This window comes from Hoplias malabaricus, chromosome 3 (assembly GCF_029633855.1).
Source record: "Hoplias malabaricus isolate fHopMal1 chromosome 3, fHopMal1.hap1, whole genome shotgun sequence".
NCBI classification, from domain to species: Eukaryota; Metazoa; Chordata; class Actinopteri; order Characiformes; family Erythrinidae; genus Hoplias; species Hoplias malabaricus.
Genome location: NC_089802.1, coordinates 19874343 through 19899535, shown reverse-complemented (window position 1 = coordinate 19899535; position 25193 = coordinate 19874343). Strand labels below are relative to the sequence as shown.

The 25193-nt window shown below is 37.1% G+C and overlaps 1 protein-coding gene across 1 annotated transcript in view; it reads right to left on the bottom strand.

Moving 5' to 3' along the window:
* LOC136691008 (E3 ubiquitin-protein ligase rnf213-alpha-like) overlaps nt 1-25193 on the bottom strand; it is a 43076-nt gene that overhangs the window by 14286 nt on the left and 3597 nt on the right. Inside the window, exons 7-40 of the mRNA XM_066663201.1 lie at nt 24249-24535; nt 23909-24153; nt 23372-23584; nt 22953-23145; nt 22316-22371; nt 21938-22100; nt 21158-21307; nt 20958-21056; nt 20690-20812; nt 20404-20593; nt 20139-20312; nt 19781-19933; nt 18956-19578; nt 17550-17709; nt 17124-17341; nt 16824-16961; nt 16070-16231; nt 14728-15979; nt 13962-14146; nt 13710-13865; nt 10016-13603; nt 9782-9912; nt 9580-9675; nt 9356-9477; nt 9069-9191; nt 8938-8987; nt 3647-3800; nt 3427-3562; nt 3087-3275; nt 2832-2962; nt 2573-2730; nt 2237-2446; nt 1221-1408; nt 719-839 (exon numbers count right to left, since the gene is read on the bottom strand). Coding sequence (XP_066519298.1) covers nt 719-839; nt 1221-1408; nt 2237-2446; nt 2573-2730; nt 2832-2962; nt 3087-3275; nt 3427-3562; nt 3647-3800; nt 8938-8987; nt 9069-9191; nt 9356-9477; nt 9580-9675; nt 9782-9912; nt 10016-13603; nt 13710-13865; nt 13962-14146; nt 14728-15979; nt 16070-16231; nt 16824-16961; nt 17124-17341; nt 17550-17709; nt 18956-19578; nt 19781-19933; nt 20139-20312; nt 20404-20593; nt 20690-20812; nt 20958-21056; nt 21158-21307; nt 21938-22100; nt 22316-22371; nt 22953-23145; nt 23372-23584; nt 23909-24153; nt 24249-24535 — 10337 coding nt within the window. The remainder of the gene's footprint in view (nt 1-718; nt 840-1220; nt 1409-2236; nt 2447-2572; nt 2731-2831; nt 2963-3086; nt 3276-3426; nt 3563-3646; nt 3801-8937; nt 8988-9068; nt 9192-9355; nt 9478-9579; nt 9676-9781; nt 9913-10015; nt 13604-13709; nt 13866-13961; nt 14147-14727; nt 15980-16069; nt 16232-16823; nt 16962-17123; nt 17342-17549; nt 17710-18955; nt 19579-19780; nt 19934-20138; nt 20313-20403; nt 20594-20689; nt 20813-20957; nt 21057-21157; nt 21308-21937; nt 22101-22315; nt 22372-22952; nt 23146-23371; nt 23585-23908; nt 24154-24248; nt 24536-25193) is intronic.

Below are 25193 nucleotides of genomic sequence, written 5' to 3'. Positions count from 1 at the left end.
ATTTACAGTTATTGATTGTGATTCCTGATAATGTCTAAAACTGTAAATCTAAACTCCATAAAGCTCACTTAGGAATAACCCAGCCATTTCCATTTGAATACTGAAAAATATTATTAAATGTTCATTTACAGTTTTAAAAATTACTACTTTTCAGTAGTTTATTGTATGTGAAGTTGTCTTCATCAAACAGTTCTTAATAAACTGAAAAACGGCCATGGTCCTGGATTGGTTTAGCATATTCCAAATGTGCATTTATATGAACTTTATTATATTCATTTATACAATCATTCATTGTCTGTAACTGCTTATCCAGTTCAGGGTCACAGTGGGTCTGAAGCCTACCTGGAATCACTAGGCACAAGGAAGGAACACCCCCTGGAGGGGGCCCCAGTCCTGTATAGGGTGATACACACACACGCACGCTTATGGACACTTTTTGAGTAGCCAATCCAGATACCAACAAATGTTTTTGGACCGTGGAGGAAACCGGAGCACCCAGAGGAAACTCACTTGGAAAGAGGGAGAACACACCAACTCCTCACAGACAGTCACTCAGAGCGGTATTTGAACCCACATCCTCCAGGTCCCTGGAGGTGTGTGACTGCAACACTACCTGCTGCGCCACCTTGCTGCCCATTTATTATATTATGTTAATAATATTTATTATACTAAAAAAATGCAATAGCAATTATAATTTATATAGGGTACAATTTCTTACCCTCCATAAGTTTCGAGAGTGCTCCATAACTAGAGGTTTTAATCTCTTATCTTCAGCTTCAATGCCCAACTGAATGTGCTCCACAAACAGAGAGAATGTAAAAATTCGCCTCCAGGCAGTGCTAAGATACACATGACAAGGAAAAAAAATCAAATTTTTATAAACATAATTACAGAATTTGATTCTCAAGGGACTTTCTAATATAATGTGTCAGTGTTAAAATATACACAAAAATGTGACGTAAACCCTTAAAGTTTTCTTGAATCTCCGGTGTGTTTACACAACTCTAGAAATGTGTGAAAGTACAATGATTGGTTTGTAAATTATGAAATCCTTGTTATGAAGAAATTAATAAGATTGTTGCCTTCTGTTCCAAGAAATGTTCTGTCTTCATTAAGGAATATTCCACCCAATAGTGAATACATTAATAAATATGAAAGATTCATAACAAAAAGACAATTGAGTAATAATTGGAAACATTAAATGGTCAGCTGAAACTTACTGGATCTGCTTCATCATCTCTCGCCTCCTATCTCCATAGTGTTTAAGGCTACTCTCTGAACAGATGAGCTCAATGGGGACCTTAAGTCTCTTTACTTGCTTCAGCCAGGACAGGTGCTGGAAATCGACACTGAAATCTTGTGGCTCCAGGTGCTCCACACAGGCAAGAGCACAATATATATCTGAAACCTTCAAAACACCATCAAAGGCTTTTCAGATATTAAGAACCTCAAAGAAATTCTTTATAGTATTAACACTGTTAAAATTTAAAATAGGCAGCAAATATCTACATAGAGGAGAAAGCTGGGTCAGGGTATGGTGCAGGGAAACTAGGAGGCTGATGTATATGCAAAGATGCACATTTTTTAAACAAGAAAATAACTAAAAAAATCAAATAAACCATGAGAAGGAAAAAAACTGATTTAAAATGTCTAGAGGATATATATAAACAGCCAGAAACAATAGATAAAGGAAATGCAAAGAAAAGAAAATGTAGTACTGACCAAACCAAGCAAGTGAGTAAAGACAGGAAGCAGAGAAATAAAGTACAGGACAGAGAAGATAGACCTAAATAATTGCACAGAGACTGGGACAGAAGATGAGGACAAAGAAACTAACACAGGAGCAAAGACAAAAATTAAACAAACACAGAAAACAGGAAAATAACACTGAATGGAGACAGAGACAAACCAATTAACTGAATGCTAGAACTAAGATAATGATAAACCAAAAGACCAACACTGGACTGACACAAAGGAAGACCTTGTAACAAATACAGAGACTGAGGCCAAAGAAGAAGCAGTAACAATGGCCAACTCTGAAACTAAGACTAAACCAGACTGAGACTAAGACGAGCATAAAGCATGAGAAATAGAAACATGTGAACCACAAAGGATCCACTGGAGTGAACACTAATGAAAGGAGGGCCAAAGGCAGAGACAATGGAGCGGACCCAAGAAAAACAAAACAGAGCCAAACAACACATGAAGTAAAAATAATAATATTATTTAAAAATACCATTTCATTTCCCTTCATCACATGTGGCTTTCCCTGCAATATCAGGACCACCTGAGGCAGGATGGACATCATCCTGGAGAAGTTCTGCAGACGTTTCTGGAACTCATAGTAAGCAGTATGCACTAGCGGGAAAGAGAGCTCATTTTCCACTGAGCTACCTCGCTTCCTACATATCTCATTCACACAACTCAGCAAGGCAGCACACAACAACTGCCCAAGACAAAAGAGACTTTGCTGTAGGTTGATTACACAAGACAATACAGAATCAGTTATGGGAGATACTACTAAGATTATTAATAAGGTTACAACAGAAACCAAAAACACTAATGGTCTTACCTGTTGTTCGCCAACTGTTGAAATTTTCATCGTCAAAGCAATAAAATCTTGAAGGTATCTTTGAAAAAATTCCTTCTGCATTTTCTTGTCCACATTTGCAAAATATTCCCCAAGCACAGTCCTCTTGAAGACCTCTTCAAAGTGCTTATTTGTTTGACCTGATCAAAGTAAAAAACATAGCAATTTGTATGAGACTAGAAAATCCGGAAAACAACAATGAATTAAAGATTAATTAAAAATGTATGAAAGACACAATCACCCTCTTTCTGTAGAGTGTACTCCCAGAGGTCATCTAACAGGTCTTTTATCTTCCAGCTGAAGGGCATGATGCAGGACATAGTTCTCCCCACTGAGATATGGTTTTGGATCAGGATTGTCGGTGCCTCTGAGCTATATACAAAGAATTTATTTTATTCTAAAAGTACAGTATTAACCACACAAATTAAGATAATTTTTTTGGCTTGTTAATAAATAATCAATACACAACTTAAATTTCATTAGATTTGTTACTTACTTTTGCACTATCTGAATATATGGTATGTCCAACAATTTCTGTCCGAATATGAGAAGCCACAAATTTTTTACTTCATCTTCACAGTTATCATCAAGCAGAAGGTCCAGGTTGCAGTTACGGTCAATGACAGAAATTAACTGAGCCAGGAGAGGAGTGATCACTGTCTGTACCCTTCGCCACAGAGTTTGTCTGTTGACAAATTACACCATATTTCATATTTTAAAAATCATTTTAAAAATATTTTTTAATATGCTTAATTAAGTTTTCTATTCAGGTAAAAGAAACATTTGCAATTTGTAAATGTTTAGTGTTTTAAGCTTAAGCTAATATGGGTGCTTACTTAAAAGTTCCTCCCTCTTGCAGGGCTTCAATATTTGCTGCTTCTCTGGAAACCCAGTTTTTGGGCCTATCTGTACTCTCTTCACGAGCTTTCAACAGTAGATGAAGGCGCTTTTTCAATGCCTTGCTGAATGTTACTGTCAAACATGAAAACATTCCTTACTACAGTGAAGTATACAGATATTTATCTCAGAATGTAACAAGGGAGCACACAGTCTAACATTTTAGTTTGTCACTGTTGTCCAGTAATGTAAGTAGGATGTCCACTCTTCTTGTGCTGAGGCATCCGCCATCTTCAAGATCCTTTAGCATGCTTACAGCACTCTGAACACAACTACGCACCAGTGCTGTCGTGTCAAACTCTGTTTCTAATACCTGAAACAAATATTGGCATTTTTAGCAGCATTGAACAAAAAATTCTAACACAATTTATGCTCCAACCTATTTTAGACATATTCCATCTATTAGGTTTCTTAAATCCATGCTGCTTTCAAGTGTAAATAACAGTACATGCCTCTTCTGATACTTGAAGTGACACAATGCTGCTAACAACATTTTTATCATTTGATGTCTGTTTTGTCAAAGTTTTTTAGCTAAGGTTAGCATAGTCTCAACCACAGATGCTCCATCCAAAAGTTGAAGAGTCTGATATTTTTATTGCGCTGAAAATTAAATCAAGCTGTAGAAGCACAAAACACATCCATCAATACGACAAAGTTTTGGCTTCATTTAAAAAACACGATGCAACTTCAGAAAACAACTGCAAGTTCAGAAATGCAATGCAAGTTCAGAAAACAAAATCAGACTATACACTCCAGAGACAAGTATAATTTCAGGGGTAGAATTTTGGCAAGGCTGAAAACTCTGGACTGTAAAGCCGGATACTTATTAAAATAATTTTGGTGACATATGTGTGTGTATATTTTATCTTCCAATTTTTATATAAAGGAAGTAGAGGTTTGGCAATTCTATTTTGAAAGAGGCCAAAATTGTAAACACCACTCCCCAATCTATACTTAAGTGTATAGTCTGATACACAACACGTTTCTTTATATTGTTAAGATATTTTTTATTTAAAAAATCCTGCATTCTGCACCAACCATTAAACCAAACGTTATTTAGTTTATTAAATGAAATACAACTAATGCTTAGGCGCTGTTCTGGTGTTTGATATGAAGGAAAAAAGCCTTACATTTGTTTTAAACAGAAACAACAAAAATCACGAATGTAATCTGTTTTGTTCTGTTTTTAGGAGTGCAGCAGCTTTCGGAGTCATCCAAAACTTCATTTGGGTTGTGATTGGATTTGCAGTGTTTCTGAGCTTGCATTTGTTTTCTGAACTTGCAGGTGTTTTCTGAATTTGCATTGCGTTTCTGAACTTTTATTTCTTTTCTGAACTTGCCTTTGTTTCCTAAACTTGCAGTTGTTTTCTGAAGTTGCATCGCATTTCTGCTTTTTAACTTATGCCTAGACGTCATCGTTTTGAATGTGTTTTGTACGTTTACAGCTCATTTTAATTTGCAGTTAATTTGGTCACCGTGGGTATTGGCCTGATATGAATCTCAAAATAGCTGACTTGTGATTGGTCCTTTTGTGTGTCAGTCAAGTTTCTTTTCCTGTAGGCAGTTCTTGGCCACGTTAAGGGCCAAAAGGCACCAGATTGTCCCTAGAGCGGCTGGCTATGGAGACTAAGGTTAGCATGACCACGAGTGATGGAAATATCCATTCACACAAAGAGAGTGATGGAAAATTAGGAAAAGAGGTCAATAGTTGAGCATATGAAGAGTATAAAGATCTACTTATTCATAGGTCAGGCAAGGGACATTTCCTCAGAGGCAAGAATATAGAGACATGTGACTGTAATAAACAAATAATATAGAGACATGTGGTGTCAAACAAATGAGTCTTATAGTATGTACAAAGAGACAATTGAGTTCATGACTCGGGCATGAACTCTGTAGAAAAAAAGATGAATGGTGTGTGGAACAGTGTGGGATGGCCTGGTACTGCATGACACGAGGTATTTTTTAAAAAACTACACTCACATGATTTGGAGATAATGGTAGCATTTTGTTGGGGTAAAAAACCCTTATTTGGAAATAATGGTTGCATATAGAAAACAACCTAGTTAAAAAATAGGTGGGGCAGGATGATCTCACCCCAAAAGATGCCTATATAAACTGTGTTTTTCCTTGTTTGAGTGAGAGTGCTCTGAAGGCCTTCTGAGATGCTCTCCAATGCTTTGAGATAATAAAGGAACCTGCTGGATCTTCCAAAAGCTCATCTTCAAGTATTTCTTTAGACTAGAATCTTTTATTTGGACTTATTCTTTCAAGTATTATAGTTAGACTAGCTACGAGGTCAACGTCATGGTAACGACAAGAGTGAGCCAGGTGAATCAGTCACTAATGACACTTTTCCACTGCATGGAACCTACACAATTCTACTCTACTTGGCACAGATCTTTTGCTTTTCCACTGGTCAAAACTGGAACCTGGTCCCTGGAACTGGGTAAGTTTCCAGTCCCAGCTCACACCTGGTTCTAACCGTAGGTTAAATGGTGACGTGTAAACCCTGCAGAGCACTGATTGGCAGAGAGTGCATCACCATGAAATGCAGAGCTCATTCACATCCAGCACAAGTCATCACTTGTAAAAACTCTTAAGTTACAGCTTTTACATTTATTTTTATTGGACTCACAATGGCAGCTCGTAACTTTACCTCGAGGTGTTTTGAAGGGGTTTATATGCTCCGTGGACTGACGGGCAAAGAAAATTTCCAGTGAAAGCTGAATGTGCAACAAGTACAAACCGTATTCCAAAAAAGTTGGGACACTAAACAAAATTTTTATTGTAAATAAAAACTGAATGCCATGATGTGGAGGTGCCAACATCTAATATTTTATTCAGAATAGAACACAGATCACAGATCAAAAGTTTAAACTGGGAAAATTGATCATTTTAAGGGAAAAATATGTTGTTTCAAAATTTCATGGCATCAACAAATCCCAAAAAAGTTGGGACAAGGCCATTTTTTACCACTGTGGCATCCCCCCCTTCTTCTTACAACACTCAACAGACGTTTGGGGACAGAGGAGACCAGTTTCTCGAGTTTAGAAATAGGAATGCTCTCCCATTCATGTCTAATACAGGCCTCTAATTGTTCAATCGTCTTGGGCCTTCTTTGTCACACCTTCCTCTTTATGATGTGCCAAATGTTCTCTATAGGTGAAAGATCTGGACTGCAGGCTGGCCATTTCAGTACCCGGATCCTTCTCCTACGTAGCCATGATGTTGTGATTGCTGCAGAATGTGGTCTGGCATTATCCTGTTGAAAAATGCAGGGTCTTCCCTGAAAGAGATGACGTCTAGATGGGAGCATATGTTGTTCTAGAACCTGAACATAGTTCTCTGCATTAATGGTGCCTTTCCAGACATGCAAGCTGCCCATGCTACAAGCACTTATGCAACCAAATACCATCAGTGATGCAGGCTTGTGAACGGAGCGTTGATAACAACTTGGGTTAGCTTTGTCCTCTCTGGTCTGGATGACATGGAGTCCCAGTGTTCCATAAAGAACTTCAAATCGTGACTCATCTGACCACAGAACAGTCTTCCATTTTGCCACACTCCATTTTAAAAGACACCTGGCCCAGTGCAAACGTCTGAGCTTGTGGAGCGTGCTTAGAAATGGCTTCCTCTTTGCACTGTAGAGTTTCAGCTGGCAATGGCGAATGGCACGGTGGATAGTGTTCACTGACAATGCTTTCTGGAAGTATTCCTGAGCCCATTCTGTTATTTCCTTGACAGTGGCATTCCTGTTTGAGGTGCAGTGACGTTTAAGGGCCCGGAGATCACAAGCATCCAGTAGAGTTTTACGGCCTTGACCCATACCCACAGCAATTGTTCCAGATTCTCTGAATCTTTTGATGATGTTATGCACGGGTAATGATGATAACTTAAAAGTCTTATGCTATTTTACACTGGGTAACACCATTCTGGTATTGCTGCACTATCTTTCTGCACAACAATGGTGGAATTGGTGATCCTCTTACCATGTTGGCTTCAGAGAGACACTTACACTCTGAGAAGCTCTTTTTATGCCCAATCATGTTGTCAGTTGACCTAATTAGTGTTAATTGGTCTTCCAGCTGTTAGTTATACGCTCAATTTCCTTTTTCCAGCCACTTATTGCTACTTGTCCCAACTTTTTTGGGATTTGTTGACACTGTGAAATTTTGAATCAACATATTTTAGCTTTAAAATGTTACATTTACTCAGATTAAACTTTTGATCTGTCATCTATGTTCTATTACGAATAACATATTGACATTTGCCATCTCCACATCATTGCATTCAGTTTTTATTCACAATTTGTTTAGTGTCCCAACTTTTTTGGAATCCGGTTTGTAAAACTGATCTGTGAGAACTGGGGCACAGAACAGTGTTCTGTCCATAAACAAAAACAACACGCGAATACACAATGAGTACACATCACCTAACTTTACTGCCACTGTTGTTGTGGTTTTCAAAGCCAGTGATTCCTGTTAGAGGGGGTTTTGTGATGGTACCAACTCCATTTCGCGGGGGAGCCCTGCCAGTGGAAGAGCGTCAAGCTTTAAGCATGCTGAGCAGAGCCATGTCAAGTCACGCAGAGCCGAAAACATGCGATGGAAAGCACCATAACAGTTTGAAATAGTGCCCCTTGTGGTACGATCCCTAACTATGAGTGAGCATGTGAGTTACAAGACAGTTTAATGTCTTTTGCTTCTTTATATATTAGGGTGAGTATTGAATTTTTTTATTGAATTTTTTTGTGCAACTATTTATAATTCTTGTCACTGACTGTCTGATAATCATTGTAAAAACCCGTCTACCCAAGCATCACACTAAACAAGATATACACCATTTCACATCCCCCACATACCAGTATATTACAAAATAATATATATGAAAACTAAATCATATTCATTTAACACATTATGAGCCGAACATATCAACTCCCTAATCATATGAAAAATGATACAAAAATGTGGAATGTGTGTTACATTATTCTATAAGAATAGGATATTTCTTATAGTTTTATTTAGCTGTTTTTACTGTTCCTGTTCCTGTTGAGGATATCACCACTACGCAATGGTGCATGATAAATACTTGCATCTGAATGTAAACTGATATATTTCTATGTATCAATTGCTATTGCACAGTTACATTCCACGTCCACGTCAGAATCTTTCAATTAATTCTTAAAAACAACACTTATCAATCAATTCCCCTTTTCCAGTGAATTTAGTTGTAACAGATTTTCAGTGAGCTTTAAACTGTATCTGACTGGATTATAATTATTCAACATATTTTCTTAAATGCCAAGGCAAACATAAAACATTTGCACATAATTATACTGTTAAAAATTTTATTTGAACAATGAATTAATATCATCCCCATTATAACTAATATTATTTACACTGATGTAATGAAAACCTACATGTTTATTGTACCATTGGTATACTTACAAAATCTTCAGACTCAGACTGCACAAGCTCAGTGTCCTCGACATACATATCTAAATGTAAGAGGTTTAATAAATAAAAAAGCAAAGCATAATTTAAACTCAAATGATCAAGGTTTACTTAGGAATTAATACCTTCAATTTGCCTTGAATTTTCCTCAAAAAGCTCACAGATGGATACATTTCTCAAATTTTGGACATCAGAAACAATGTCCTGAGAACTTCTAAGGTCATCAATGTGAACTGACATCCAGTGTCCTAGCAAAAACAATGACCGAATGTATAGTTACAATTCTATATATGCAATTCTATACATACTATATACAAAAAATATATCATATATGTAATATATGTTGTGAATATGATATATAAAATAGATGTTCTATAGCACACATTTATTTATTAAGTGAAGTCAAACCAACCTCCTTGAAATCCAATATATGAGGTTCCCCCTTCCATTCGTGGTAGTTTTGTAATGAAGTACACATACACTCTACATTCACCTATATGCTTTGCCCGAATTATTTCATTCATGCAAGAGTACCTACAGGGGACAAAAATATTATGAAATATGAATATTATTAATATTATATGAATTTGCAATCAGTGGTGATTGCCACTCATAAAACATCAATATAACACAAACCTAGCTGACGCTAGAATATTTGCACTCAGTGCATCTTCACCAAAATCCATTTGAACGAGAAGAATTTTGTTTGCAGATGGTGTATTAAGGAATTCTCTAAAGACAGAAAAGTAAGATAATTAAAAGACTCTCTAATCATACCACTGTAATTAAGAAAATCACTGGCTAGGTCTTCAGAAGCCCAACCCTTTCTTATTTTTACCTAAGTTTTTTCAGAAAAGACAGTTCAGTTTCAAATTGTTGCAGTGAAATAAGATCAATGTTATGAATTCCTGTGAAGCTCTGAAGTTGCCAAGCATCTGTTGTTGTCAACAGTCTGGAAAATGTTGTAACCTTAACAGAAAACAGACATATTTAATGTAAATGCTTAAAAAATAAGTACTCAGCATTAAAGTCCCAATCAAAAATCCTTAGACAAACAAGGATAAAAACTTACCTCTGTGAAGACACAATGATTCCAGTGCCCTTGCTGGATGTGGGAGGTAATGAATTCATCAAGAGACTGGTGTTTCTGGACTTTGAAATATGTATTTGCCAATCTCTGTGTCTCTACATCTGACAAATCAGTATATTCCAGTCGCACCACTGAATCAGGAGTGGCACAGTTCAGTAGGACAAATTTGGATTCTTCTAACACACTCTCTTGGAAGTCTGAGTCCTCAATTTCATCTTTCAGTTTATTCATCACTTGCAGTACAACAGAGGAACAAGTATCTGAATGAAAGCCAACAAATACATCGGGTGGCGAGTATTTGTGTGAATTGTCATGCTGATTGTTTGCGGACACAAAATATTGGACCCACTTCTGCAAAAGATTGACGACTTCTATTTCACGGATGTTCAAAACACTGTTGATGTCAAGGTAGTGTTTCTCCAGTCTGTTGATTAGTGGAATGGGAAACTGTTTGTACACCACCTCTTTCTCCTCAATGACAATGAGGCGGAAGTTTTTGTGAACTCTGCATTTCACACGGTGCGTGCCTAAGCCAAGATCGACATACTTTTGACCCCCAAGGGAAACATAATATTGGTTCAACGCATCGTAGAGACTTTCGTAGAGATTTTGAAGGTTCAAAAGCACAACAGTTTGGCCAGTCTCCATGCAGATTTTCACACGGTTGATGTTCTTGCAAACCTGAGTGTACTCCTGATCCTTGGGAAAACTTGAACCAAAGATGATCTCTGGGAGGTTATTTTTCGAGAAAAAATTCTGCTGAAGGATCTGAAGGCCTGCAAAATTTTTGGTGAGGATAAGCAAGTAGCGGCAGTCCTCATCCTGATTAACCTCTTCAATATTTTGACGCACAAGATTAATAGTATTAGTGTGACTCAAGTCATTTCTAATGTGCAGATTTTTTGAGAAGACCGTAAGAGTGTCTACATTATCCAAGCCACTGAAATTTCTCAACACTGCATCGACTATTTGCTCTGAAGAAGGATTAGATGCTTTGGAAACAGAATAGATCATCTTGATCAAGCTGTAGTAATCACGTAGGCCAAAAAAACCTTTTTCTTGCATGTGGCAAATTTTCAAATAAGCATCTGTCAAAGGTTGAAAAAGATGTCTTATGTTTTCTAAGACCACTGGATCCAATGAACATATTCCTGTGGCTGTCTCAATTAATTCACTCCCATCTGGGTCACCTCGGGAGACAAAGATTCCCCTGTTCATTTTGGCTGGATCCAAAGCCCAGTTTGAGATGCCAATGAACCCAACTTTCTTATGGGGGTGTGGTTCATCATCAATGCAACCTTCTTCCAACAAAGGGTGAAGTGTCTTCAGAGGCATTTTTGGAGAATCCTCTGCCAGGCCTATCTCATCCAGGACAACAACAGACACATACTCTTTTAAATTTTTCCCCTCTTGAAAGCGGGCACATTGTTTAAATGTGTTAATGATTCCTTCGGCTGTTGAATGAGGACTGCACTGGTAGGATGTCATATGAGTCTGTTTCAACTTCCTGTACAACTCAGAGTGGGCAGCTTGGCCTTGCATTGCATCTGCCACTAAGGTCTTTGAAAGAGACTTTGAGCTACCAGGTTTGCCAACCAGAAAGAGAGGGATTCGTAGTTCAATGCACACTACCATCATAAACACATTTTCTTTCAGAGCCTTGTTCTTAGCAATTGTTCCACCAAGGGGTACATCATGCAGAAGAAGATCCTGCATTAAAAAGATTTCTTGCTTCACTTTTGAGGGTTTGTTGTAACTTGGGAAAAATTTGCAGAGTTTGGCCCAAAATTCCTTTTTCTTTTCCAAACACGATTGATAGCATACTGCTACTGCCAACAGCAGTGCCCATTCAACTGGATCTCTGTCCTCTGAAGTATGAACAACATTGTTTGATGGTTTTTGTTTTTTCTTCAAAAACTCTTTCAGATCTTCAAAAAACAATTTGTAATTGGCAAGGAACCATTCAAATACTTGCATGCAACGTTCTACATCCCTTAAACTGACAAAAGCACATTCATCATTCTTCTTCCTCATGTAGCTCTGAGATGCCACAAGGATATCTGTCATCATGTTGATGTAGTTTTCATGGACTGAATTGTTTTCAACTATACTTTGAACAATCTGATGAATGTACATTTTTTCTGTGTGGTCATTGAGCTGCCCAAAGTCCCACACCAGTGGAATCATACTAGGGGGCAATGCATGAACTCTGTACACCAGTTGACGAAGAGGAATGGATCCTAGTTTGTCTTGAGTTTGATAAGCTTTCACTATGTATCCCAAACCTGCTCCCTCCAGTCTTTCAATCATTGTATAGGAGTGCTTTCTGTAAGGATTGCAGGCAGCGATGATCTGTAATCCAGTATTGGATTTAAGTTTACACCCTTGCACTGTGTTGTCACAAAGCACTTCCTTAATACAACTGACTGCCTCAGTGGTATTTGCCTCATCAAAGAAAATGACTGAATAAAGATCATATTTCTCTTTGTTTGAGGACGCAGTGAATTCAGCTTCTTGTACTTTTGAATAGATAAAATCAGGGGTTGTGCCACCATGGACTTTTACCAGTTTCAGATTCTCGGTGGGGGTCCCACTTCTTTGCAGTTCACATAGGAATTTGATAAGTCTTGTCTTTCCACAGCCAGTTTCCCCCATGATAATGACTGGAATGCCGCACCTGAACCTCATGTGAATTGCCATCATTTTCAGTACATTGTCGGTAGTGAGTTGATAAGTCTCATCGGGATCCGAGGGCCACTTAACACCAAGAACACTGCACAAACATTGAATCTTCTCGTCTCTAGACAGGTCATCAAAATTAATATTGAATGGGACTCTGTTAATTCTGAGACCATCATAGAGCTGCTTTGTCATGATGTTTTTCTTTATCACTTTGTTAGTAGATGGATCAATTGCATCAACTCCTTTGTGGTCATTTACATTAAGGTGGAAACCAATGAAGGTCATAGACTGATGATCTTCATTGAAAAAGATGTATGGATGAGGTTCTGATTCCCATCTCTTTCTGATGCGGAATGGTTCTAGATCTTCTTCCTTAGCACCCATCAGGTCCACACTTTGCCTACCTGGACTTTGATCAGATATATTTAGAGATGGTGTGGCAAAATCTTTGGCCATTAATATCATGAAGTCAACCACAAAGTCTTTGAATCCTCTCAGAGTGTCTCCTACAAGGCTCATGTTGCAAAAAACTGACGTTTCACAGTCTTGCAATTGGAGATTAAGGAACCAGGCAAAATTCCTCAATTCTGCCCATGATGGATCAACAATGCCACAGTATATAAACAACATCTGAAGGCATTCTGTGTGAGTACCTTCAATTCCTCTGAAGGTGAAATTGTCAAGGTCAGCCTTCTCATGGAAATGCTTCAAATACTGATAGGGCCTCTGATAGGCTTCACTTCTGAAATATTCATCATCCATAAGAGGATCCTCAATCTCAAAATTAGGGTCATCTTCTATTTTAATTTCCAGCTCCAAAACTTCTTTAGGTGCTCGGCATTGCACTTTGGGAAAGACATCAAAGAAGGTGAAGCGTAGTTTTGATTCCTGCAAATGAAATAGTAAGTTAAAACTGACATTCTCTTTAGAAACCCAATATGGTACTGAGGAACTGAAAGATTTACATATTTAAAATAAGAAAAAAGAAACCTACCCGTTTTGGAACAAATCTTAGAAACTCTGAGGTATGTTCAAGCATCTCAATGACATACAAGTGCTGGCTGCTACGTTTCCACATATGTCCTTCAGTATCCATTAGATATCCAAGGACTAGTAATTTAAACAAAAATTCTTGCAATCCCTTTTGGACCTAAAACAATTATCAGTTAGTAAACTTAAATATATATATATATATATATATATGTGCTATATGCTATATATATATATCGCAAAATCAAATCCTTACCAATGAAGTAACATCAAAATGAAAGATCACAAGTCCATTCTGGTTTGGTGTCTCAAGCAACGAATGAAGGATTACATTTTCTTTCACAGTGGGTTCAAGTAAGCGAATACATCTCATGCATGAGATTCCAGGTTCTTCAGACGCTTTGAGTTTTTCATAAAGCCTCTGAATATACAGGGATTTACCTGAAATAATTTGAAACATGGAAATGTAGGGTGCGTTTTAGCTTTAATTTACAAGATGAAATTTTTTTTTTATTAATGTCACACTTTTGCCCTGTTTCTTGTTCCAAGCTCTTCCTGTTTTCTTGTTTGCCTCCTGAGCACATGGCTCTGTTTTTGTTTTGTCCCTTGGCTCCGCACTCTCATCAGTGTCTTCACCTGTGTCTCCTCTGTAATCCTGCCCCCTTGTTATCAGTCTCAGGTGTTCCTTGTCTGTGGGCTTTGTTCCTGTGTGCATATATAGCCCTTTGTTTGCAGTGCTCTCTTGTTGGTTCTTGTGTGTGTGGATATGTATTTTTTTTGTGTGTCTTTTGGTTTTCTACCTCAGTTCATGGCTGTCTGTCGGAGTCCTTCTGTCTGTTCCAGTTTAGTTTTATGTAGTTATTGTTTTTGCACCGGCTCGTGTTTGTTTTGTATTAATTTTGTTTTGGTCCTGTTTAATAGTGTTTCCTTGCTTGTATGTCCACCTCCTCATCTTCCCTACACAGCCGTGACAACTAAATGAGCAAAACTGTTATGTTAAAACTGTCAAAATGTTTACTTACCAACTCCTGCTCGTTTTGATGAAACAATTCCAACAGACTGTTTGTCTTTGAACACAGTTGCAGCACTGGCCTGTTCAGATGAGACGGTGTAGTGTCTGGAGAGATAAACTTGGATTTTCTCTAAGGATTCACGTGGAATCATGTGCAACTTGAATTGGCTAAACGCTGAGGGCATGTAAGCATGTTCCCGATCTAAACTGCAGATGATCACAAGTTTATAATCTTTCCTGGACACAGAATGAAGCTTGTGAAACAATTGCTCCACAGCATTACTGACATCATAGCTCAAGAGGTCTGCATACAACAGGCAGTAGATCTTCTCTCCCATATATCCACCAGAGAGGCAACGCCTGAGAAAAAGTTCTACATGCTCATATGGAGTATTTCCACTGCATAACAGGACTTCGTCAAAAGTTGGCAGTGGCTGGTATTCACTGGCTGAGTAGATACTAATGCATGAGAGTAGAACCTCTTCAGTGGGACAAATGATGAGGTTGGGACGGCTGAGCACCAATCCCTTTGGGAGCTCTCTTCTGATAAGTCTTTCATGGGCGACTATTTCTATAAATTCCTCCTCATCCTCATAATCTTCAGTCCAATTAATGCTCAGTCTATCAAGAAGGCTGCCCAAACTTGAGATGTCCAGTGTATCTGGGAGAAAGGCCTTCATGTCTGTAACATATGTATCCCAAATTCTATCTAATGTAATTAACCCAATAGCTTTTTCTGAGAAATCATACATGCTTGTGTTAAAAATGTCTTCAGACAAAGAACATACTTCATCCACATTCTGTGAATCTGCATGTATGAGGTTCCATAACTTCCACACAGTAGATGTTGTAGATTTGGGATTGATGAAGGAGAGCATCATTAATGTACAGTCATCCAGATCTTCATTAAGATTTTTCAATGAGAGTTGTCGACAAAGATAGACAATTTGCTCAGCAGTGTAATAGTTAAGATAGTAGTTCTCAGACCTCTGTTTCTCTATAAAATTCATCCAGTCACTTAAGTACCTGTCCATTTTTTTGCAGAGTTCTGGGAGCTGTTCAACTGCATTACCATCAACTGTAACTTTGTCTTGAATGCTACTTAAATTGAAATCCATAATTATTCCAGAGGGTCCAACCTCATCAATGTTTGATATTATATCGCAACAGGTGATTTTTGCTTCCCAGAGCCTGAACAAAGGGTTTCCAGAAGAAAGAATATCAAGGAAGATTGTAGCTAATCTCTGAACATGATCAAAAACCTTAGAAAAGCAAAAGGACAAATCACAAGATTAGTGTCACTGAATACGATACTGTGCATTTGGTTCAAAATCTGAACATTTTTTTTTTACCTCTGTGAAATATTCCACCTCTTTGTTTTGTTCAGCTTTTCCAGACATAAGCATAAGTTTGTTTTGCAAATCTTTCAAGTCCTCCAAAGAGTAACAACGAATCTCCCGTGCTTCCTCGTGTTCCTCAGGGACGTCCAAGCTGAGAGCAGTTTCCATGCTGATCTGTTCCAGAAAGTGTAGACGTTTTAGACTATATTATGTCCTTTTGGCACAAATGACAACATATTGGATGTTTTATACATGACTAATTTTGTTTGAGCTAAAAACTGAGCTGTCATATTTCAAAATAAGAAAAAGACAGAAATAACTACATCAACTCAAATTTACATGTACAAGTCAAGAGAGAATACCAGTTCTGCGTACAAAAAAATGCTTGGGTTGGTTGACTCATATGAATATGAATTCATGAGTATTTAATATAAAATGCTTAAACTGCACTAAGCATACTTTACATTACAAATGTAATTTTGTTTAACTTTTGACTTTATAACATGTAGCTAACAAGCAAGCAGGTTTCAGCCAATAATTTGAGCCTCAGGCATATCAATGATTCAGAATGAAATACAATTATTTACTATATTTGTTATATAATACTGTATACAGATTAATAATTGTTCATAATTACATACAAAATATTTTAATTGAAATATTCTGTTTTGTTCTTTGTTGGTGCAGGTTTATTTAGGCCTTTCCTCATTCAAATATGGCCTATAGATTAAATATGGGTCATACATTAATGACATGAGAGAAAAACCTTTTTTTGATTTTGGACACCGATGGTATATACTCCTCTTGCATTTATGGCTGTGACAAGGGACAGAGAGGACAGTTCCACTGAGCCATGACTGTCCTTCACTGTTTTCAGCCAATGTAAGTGGCGGGAAGTATCTCTCTGATATAACAGCAAAAGAATAAGAGACAAAACATATAAAATGCATAAAGAGCATTATTAACAGGGGTGGTTGTGTTACACAATGGATAGTTTAAAATGACCAAATCTTAGACATTAAATAAAATGAAGTTCAACATTTTTAACATCACAGAGTTGTCATACCAGTTTGTTGGCAATGTTACTGTCATTCTCCAGGGCTTGCCAAAGTTTCTGCAGAGCTCTCTTAAATGCATCAAAATCAGAATCGACACACAGTCCATAGAGCATGGATGAGTATCCCAGTATGGCATCATGGAAACATGCCACACGATCAACATCTATAGCGTTCTCCCCAGCAGAGATTGTAGCAATATCAACAAAAGCTTTAAGCTGACTGATGTCTGTGACGATAACAAAAATATAATTAATTATAAACATTAGCCACAAAGTGTGGATAAGAAATCATTTGAAAACATGTTATTTATAACATGGCATTATGGGCAAAGGAGGAGAAAAACACTGCATTAACTAACTGCATTGGCCATCTGTTGCATGTCGGCAGAATTAAATCACTCAAATTAAGAGGTAGACAAAGGCCTGTCTTCACACCTATCAGCTCCGATTTGACCCACTGAACAAGGTTTCTCCTATGGTTGAGCTCCAGAAGGCAAAGTCTGCATGACTCTGTTATGTCTTGCAAGATCTCTTTGGCACGTATCAAGTCTTCATCAATACGATCTAGACTCTCCTCCTTAATATCAGCTGTATTCTGAAATATAATAAATATTTTGATAATTATATTTCTGTCCTACATCTCTACATAAACACACACTTATGAATGTACCTGTTACTAGTTACAAGCCTAAACATATTTACTCTGAGTGTGTTTAAATAATTGAATTAATAAAGATATATTGCTCTAAAATGTTTACATATACAGTGGAACCTCTACTAACGAAGGCCTATACTAACGAACTTTCCAAGATACGAACCAGGCATTTGAATATTTTTTGCCTCCACCAACGGACCATGACTCTAGAAATGAATCCGAGCCTCCGCCGAGTCGGTGGCTGGAAATGGCCACTGACCCCAATAGGCGAGTCTCCCAGCGTGCCCAGACTTGAGTGAGCTTTTAAGAATAGCAAATTGTAATTTTAGCAATTTAGCATTAGTTAGCAGACATCGAGATTCACTCTAAGTTAAGCCGTATCTACGCTTCGTCTCCCCACATTCACCTGCCTACTCGCCGTTATTCCACCCACCCCCCACCTCCCGTCATACAGCCAGTGCCTGTGTTACTCCTCCAGCCAGTCGTCACGTCTTCAAGGTCGCGATATGTAACCATTTAAAACTTTTTTTATTTCTTTTTTATTACTGTTACCACTGTATTTCTTTTTTATTTTTAGTAATGCTTCATGTATTTTTTACTAATTTGAGAGTTTTGTAAACATATATCAGTGCAAAAAGGGTGACGTTTGGGGTGGGCTGGAATGCATTAATTGTTTTTCCATTATTTTAAATGGGGAAAATTTACTCAAGAAACGAACTTTTCCACTTACGAACCGGATCACAAAACGGATCAAGTTCATAGGTAGAGGTTCCACTGTATATACAAATACACACCAATCACCATAACATTAAAACCACCTCCTTGCTCGTGAGTAACCTCCTCCTTGCTGAGAATCATTCCACACCCAAGTCATGAGGTGATCATGGTGTAACAGATGGACTGCACTCTAAGTGTAGAACTACAAAGTGCCCTTATATGGAGCTGAGATAAAGGACAGTCAATGCAGAAACAAAGAACTGGTCATAGTGTTATGGCTAATCAGAGTTCATATTATATATAATTGAAATAACCCTTATAAACTGGTTAACTGGTTTATACCAACAGGTTATCAGCATGTGTGTATCTTTCCATGTGTGTAAGCATTTTAGAGCAAAATATGCAAAACATTAGTAAACTGTGTCTGACATTTTGACATGTAGGGAATATTGCACATTAAATAACTCACAAATTCCAGCAATCTATCCAGGATGTGAAAATCTCCTGCAGGGCACAGATCCTTTTTCACATCCATGATTACTTTAGCTGATTCTACGGCTAAGTGAAGATCATGGTACTGCTGGATTTGCCAGATTCTTTCCTTAATCCACCGCTGGTCATCATTAGGATTTATTTTGCACATGACTTCCAGATCTTTTCTGAATTCCTCATATTTTCCCTTGTAGATGTCAAAGACACTGTCGACCACCTGGAATGTGATGTTTTCATTTCTCAAACTTGTGTATATGGTTTCATACTGACTATAGCAAGGCTCAAATAATTCTTCGGAAATGAGCTCCAGTGAATATGGTTCTGCCTCTGTCATTAACTGTGGCTGGGTTTCATCATCATCTTGCTCTGTGAATGAGAGCATTTTGGCTTGGTTTTCCCAGCACATTGTAAAAATGTAGCTGTCCTTCAAAGCAAGCAGGATCTTTGCCATCTTTCTTGTGATATCACTGAGGTTGAAAAAGGTGACCATGCCGGTGAATTCTGAAGAACTTTCATCAAGTTGATGTACTTCCATGAAATCATCCAGAGACATCTGCTCCATAATCACTTGGCATTTTTCTTCAAGGTTCACAATATCAACTGCAGATGTTTGAATGCTTCATTAAAACTCTTTTTCTATCAGTTCACAGCCATTGAATCAGTTATAGTTTTTTACAGGTAAACATGTAATGCTAATATGCAAATTTATATTGGTATTTAGAAATGTTCTAATTAGTTTTATTATTTAAATCTAACACAACATGCACTTCTTTCTGGGTTATGAAGAAAATAAATAACCTACCTTTGATATGCTCTCTGAGTCTTTGGCATACATTTAATAGGCATTTTACCATCTCTTTCTCATGGTAGATGTCCTCGACTTCTTCTTTCCTTCTTCTAAACAGAGTTTTCACTGCTTTTTTATCTTTGCACCGGCCATCATCACACAGACCATCTGCAGGGATGTTTTATTATGTCATTTGTATGCCCATATCAAGTTAAACCAAAAGGAGCATTAATAGTCATGGCTACAAGAGTTAAGCCCATTCATTGGTGATTACTTTGCAACTTTGCCCCTGCAATCATTTCCCCAAGTGTTTCAATTGTCTGATGTGCTTGTCACAATGTTACATGTATTACTTAAAAATTAGAGTGATTACCAATCCTTAGAAGCTCAGAGAATGCATCCTCTTTCTCAAGGATGTCATTAAGAATTTTTATTTCAATGTTCCCTTGAATGAACTTTATGGCCACTGAGCTGAATGCAGAACAGGCTAGAGCCATTAGTTCCCTGGCCTTGTCTGAGAGCTGATCAATCAGTTTTCCATTTGAACCTGTGGAATAAAATATTACAAATGTTGAAATGCAGTAGAATATGTGTTAAATAAATTTAAGAGTTGCTTGCACCATTACAATCATTCACACCTTGCAGATGAAAGATATGTTTTGCTGTAGTCCACGTCAGAAGGTGTTTCACTACGAGCTCCTCTCCATCTTGAAATTCCCCATCTTTGGTTCTTGGCCAAGCTTTGAGTACAATTGCAGACACTAGTTTCCCAAATTTGCTCAAGTCATGTCTCTTCAGTTTTTCAAATAACGTGTTCTCAGAGCCACCCTGTTAGTAAAATCAAAATAAAAGGCAATCAGGTATGTAAAAGAAAAGTTTTCTCTTCGTTTAATACATTATAAAATGTGCAGCATTTAATAATACCTGACAAACAGTGTTGACAGCCTCTAAAGCACAGTTTTCAATGCAGGAGGACAAGACAGAAAACTTGGTGTTCACATTCTCTACCTCATTGCAGTAGACTTCAATCTGATGCAATGCTTTCTCCTATATAACGAAAAATAAATATTATACATATTTTAAGATTTATAGCACTTAAAGGCACTGTCTATTCCATTAATATATATATATATATATATATATATATATATATATATATATATAGCTGGCCCTTGCAAGGCATGTTTCTTACCTGTTTTAATTTCCCTTCAAACTGACTCAAGAATGTTTTCCTCCATGCTGAACTGGACTCCTTATCAGCAATGTGCAGGTCTATCAGCTTACTCCATGCCTGATAATTATTACATTGTAAATGTAATTAATTACATGTATATTAAATATCTCTCATTTAAAGACTGTTAAAATGTTTAAATCTGTGCATAAATGACCTACCTCAATCTCAAAATTGTTAGTGAAACTCGTGTAGCTGTGTGAGCTGTTCAGTATTGGATTTGAGAATGTTTTTAGAAGCCATTCTCTTACAATTTTTTCTACATCTGACAGCATGTTAGTTCTCTTGTTTTCCAGGGCCTCAAAAGATTCCTGTAACAACAATTGTAAATTGAAACCTTGCATAATTACTACAGATTTTGAAACACCATGTAGTCTGTATGCCAGAAAATATCTAAAGTGAAGAACTGCTTTTTGAAAACATCAGATGTTTAAGTATGTATGTTCTGAGATGAACGCTAAGGTAAAATATTCATCACAGTCACATTTAGCATATTCAAGGCACCTGAAGTGCCTTACATTTTTGGTACATTAGGGAATCATTTCAACCACCACATTCTGCCACAGGGACAGCATCATTTTTGTCATTACAGTGTCCATGTCATTGCACTCAGGCATTGGGATTCACACAAATCATATGGATTGTGTCCATTGTTGGCCACACCAACACCATGTCTAGCAGTCACCAAATCTTTCCTTAGAAGTCTCAAATTCAAGTACTGGCCAGACCCAAACCTGCTTAGCTTCAGTGGACTTGCAGGTTGTGGTGTGTTCAACTGCATCATTAATGCAATGAAAGTGCACAGGTTAAGAGTAACATTACAACATAACCAGCTACCTTAGATTAAGGTCTTTTCAGTTAGGAAACTTGTAGCACAGGTATATCATAATTAAAGAGATCTCAATTATTTGTTACAAACAACTCTGTTAAAAACTGGCTACCTGTTCATGGAGACTTTCTTTCAAATTTATGATCTCAATGGTAAGTTTCAAGAACTCAAGAGGAACTTCATAACGGCAGCCTTCTTTGTTGTTTTTGCAAATTATCCCCAAAATGTTGACAGCCTTTTTCAGGCAATGTTCAGTATATCCAGTATCTGTAAACCTAAAAACACAAACCAAAAAAAAAAAACTCATTGTCAAAACCTTTTGCTAGTGATCCATATAATTCCAGTGGTGTACATACACACTCAACCCTACAAACAAACTGATAGCTCAGGCTGGATTTTTGTAAACTGGTTAGTGTATTGCATGCAACTCAGTGACTATTTTACTTACATATACTATAAGTATAGGTATATGTAATTTATCTGTAGATACCTGAAGTGCTGGGCTTTTATCATACAGTGAATATGTGAAAATAAATGCTTCAGTTGCTGTAAGAAAAGAAAAGGGATTTAAACACAGGGTTCATATTTAATTATAATCTCACACAAGCATCAAGACACTTAAGTATTATTAATGTACGTGATACAATACACGGTACATTTTCAACAGTATTTATGCTATTAGACTAGCATTATACATGAGCTAGAAATAAAACAGCTAAAAAATAAAAAAAAACACGACATACACAATAAGGGTATGTGCAACAGGAAAAAGGTTTCCCTGAAAAATTAATTATCTAGCTTTTAGCATGTTCCATATATTAACCTCCTTACTTTCCATACATTAAATTTATTGTCTTCATCCATTTCTTGATATTTTAATAAAAATATCATTGAAGGAGTAGTTGCTGTGATACAAGCCAATTTGAAGAAGAATTTTGCTTTAAATGTGAGATTGTAATGTTGACCTATTGACGAATCTCTATACATTTTTCTGCTGCTTCCCTTGTTCAGCTTGGCAGTTCCACTTTTAGCATTCATACAAAGATACAGATTTCACTCACTGAGCAGTAAGAATAATCATTATGATATTTCTGTTCTGAATAATGTAACTGCACGTTTCAGCTTACCTCGTTGGGGAAATACCTTATGTTACAGTCCAGTCTAAAACTGAGCATTATGAAGACATCCAGAACATCCCCTGGGATCACAGAGGTATACTCAATTAAGTTATTCAAATCTATAACATACATCCATGAGCGAGCAAGCAGTTGATCTATGTCAATCAAGTATTTGTGAACCCCCATGACTTTCATTAGTGCCCTGCAAATTTAAAATGAACAATAAATACATATTACTGTAAGGTTCATGTAATGGTGAAATTATTAAAAAATGTATAAGCTGGAGCAAAATTATTCAGAAAAAAAGTGTTAAGAAATGATGGTGAAAAAATTCCAGAGGGTGGGTGCAGCAACAACTATAAGATTTTGAAAGAAGGCACCAAACTTGTAAGAATGGATACAACTTGTTACAAATCAAACATAATTGCCTTGTGTGTTGGGAGTCTGTGAGATGTTTTTCATTCAATTTAAACCTTTTAAGCCCTGCCCAGTCATTACAGGCTTGTCCATGGGAGATTTGATTTTGCTCAAAAGGTTTGCTGTCTCCCTCCAAAAAATGCAGCAAAGGAATGATAAGGATCCAGTTGACTGTTCTGCAGTCAATCGCAATCTGACAAAAAGCTCTGATATTCTGTGCAGCACTGTGAATGTAAAAATGATATTATCAGCAATAACCCTTAAAGAACTAATTTTTTTCAAAAAATTATTAATTCAGACAATTAATAATTCAGCAAATATTACCAATACCAGATATGATATGCTTACCTGGGTATTATGAATGCATTTATCATATGAACTGTAATTACATTTAACATGACTTTACCTTGTTTTTCTAACTGTACTTTTTGTAAATTCTTGTTCACCCATAATTTTAGCTGAAGATTTTTTTTTTAATTTTGCCCACTTCTGACACTTAATACAATAGCAGGCATTAGAAATATTTACAAACAAAAGTAAATTCATACCCTTCCATTTGTAAAGGCTCTAAAACGTTAGTCCAATAAATATGAAAGTCCTCCTTTGAAAGTTTTGGGAGACAAAGCATTGAGCCAAATTTCTGAATCATATTTTGATCCATCTTTAAATCATATCTCATAAAAACTATCAGCAAGATGACCACTTTTCCAAGTTGATCTGGACTGTAAGTGCCTCTGTCTTTTTGGATTAGAGAAACTTTCTCCAGAAAGAAAGCTTTCAGAAGATTTTTCACCTAAAATAAAGACAAACAGTAGATGATAAAACTTATTAAATAATTAAACCAGAAAATGATTTTAAAGAACAGACATTTTACATAGATCAATATACCTCTGCTTCTCCATACTGCACAAAAGACCATGGTTTTGCTTGATCTTCATAAACAATGGGATTTGATAACGTTTTGTAGAATTGTTGGAGCTGGCCAAGAAAGTTCCTCACATTTACATTATTCCACTCACACAGAATATCATATATTGTTTCCAGCATCTCATTTCCAGCTATGCTTCTTCCTCTCAATAAAATGGTCTTCATGTTCACAAAATAGCTTTTAACTCTGTCTATCATACGCTCAGGAGTCCTTGCACATATGATGTCATCATATTGGTGCCATTCACCTGGAATAGACAAAAACAGATCTATGATTTCATATTTGTGTAGGATTTTTCTGAATGACAATTTTTTTTTCTCTCCAGTGTAGTCATTGCCAATTCACACAGTGCTAGCAAGAAGGTGCAGTAAAGACAAGAATATACTACATTTAAGAAAAGTGACTCAGTAAGGCACTATTACTTCTCAAACTGCTACCACAACCACTAGTGTGCTTAACATGCTTAGAGGTTAACAATGCCCAGTTATGATAAGAGAAGCCCACATTTCTGACTATAATGCTGTTTGATGTGGCGAGGGGGAGGTCATTCTACCCACCCAGAGGCCAAAGCCAGTTAGGGTTAGCCTCAGATGGCTATGGTATCACTGGGATGTCTGGAAATTGACAGACTTAACTGGGGATACTGTTAATTTCTATTAGTAGTTTGATCAGAGGAGGATGGGTTTCCCTTGGTAGTCTTGGTTCCTCCCAATGTTTCCTCCTCCATTCTCGAGGGAGTTTTCCCTTGCCACTGTCGCCTTCAACTTGCTAACAAGAGGCCCACTGTTCTGATACTAATTCTGTAACATCAGTTGTAAAAAGTGCTATATAAATTATGTTTTATTTAATTTGATTTCTGTGTGAAAGGGCCAATGCTTGGACAACCAGGCCACTCAGAATTCCCC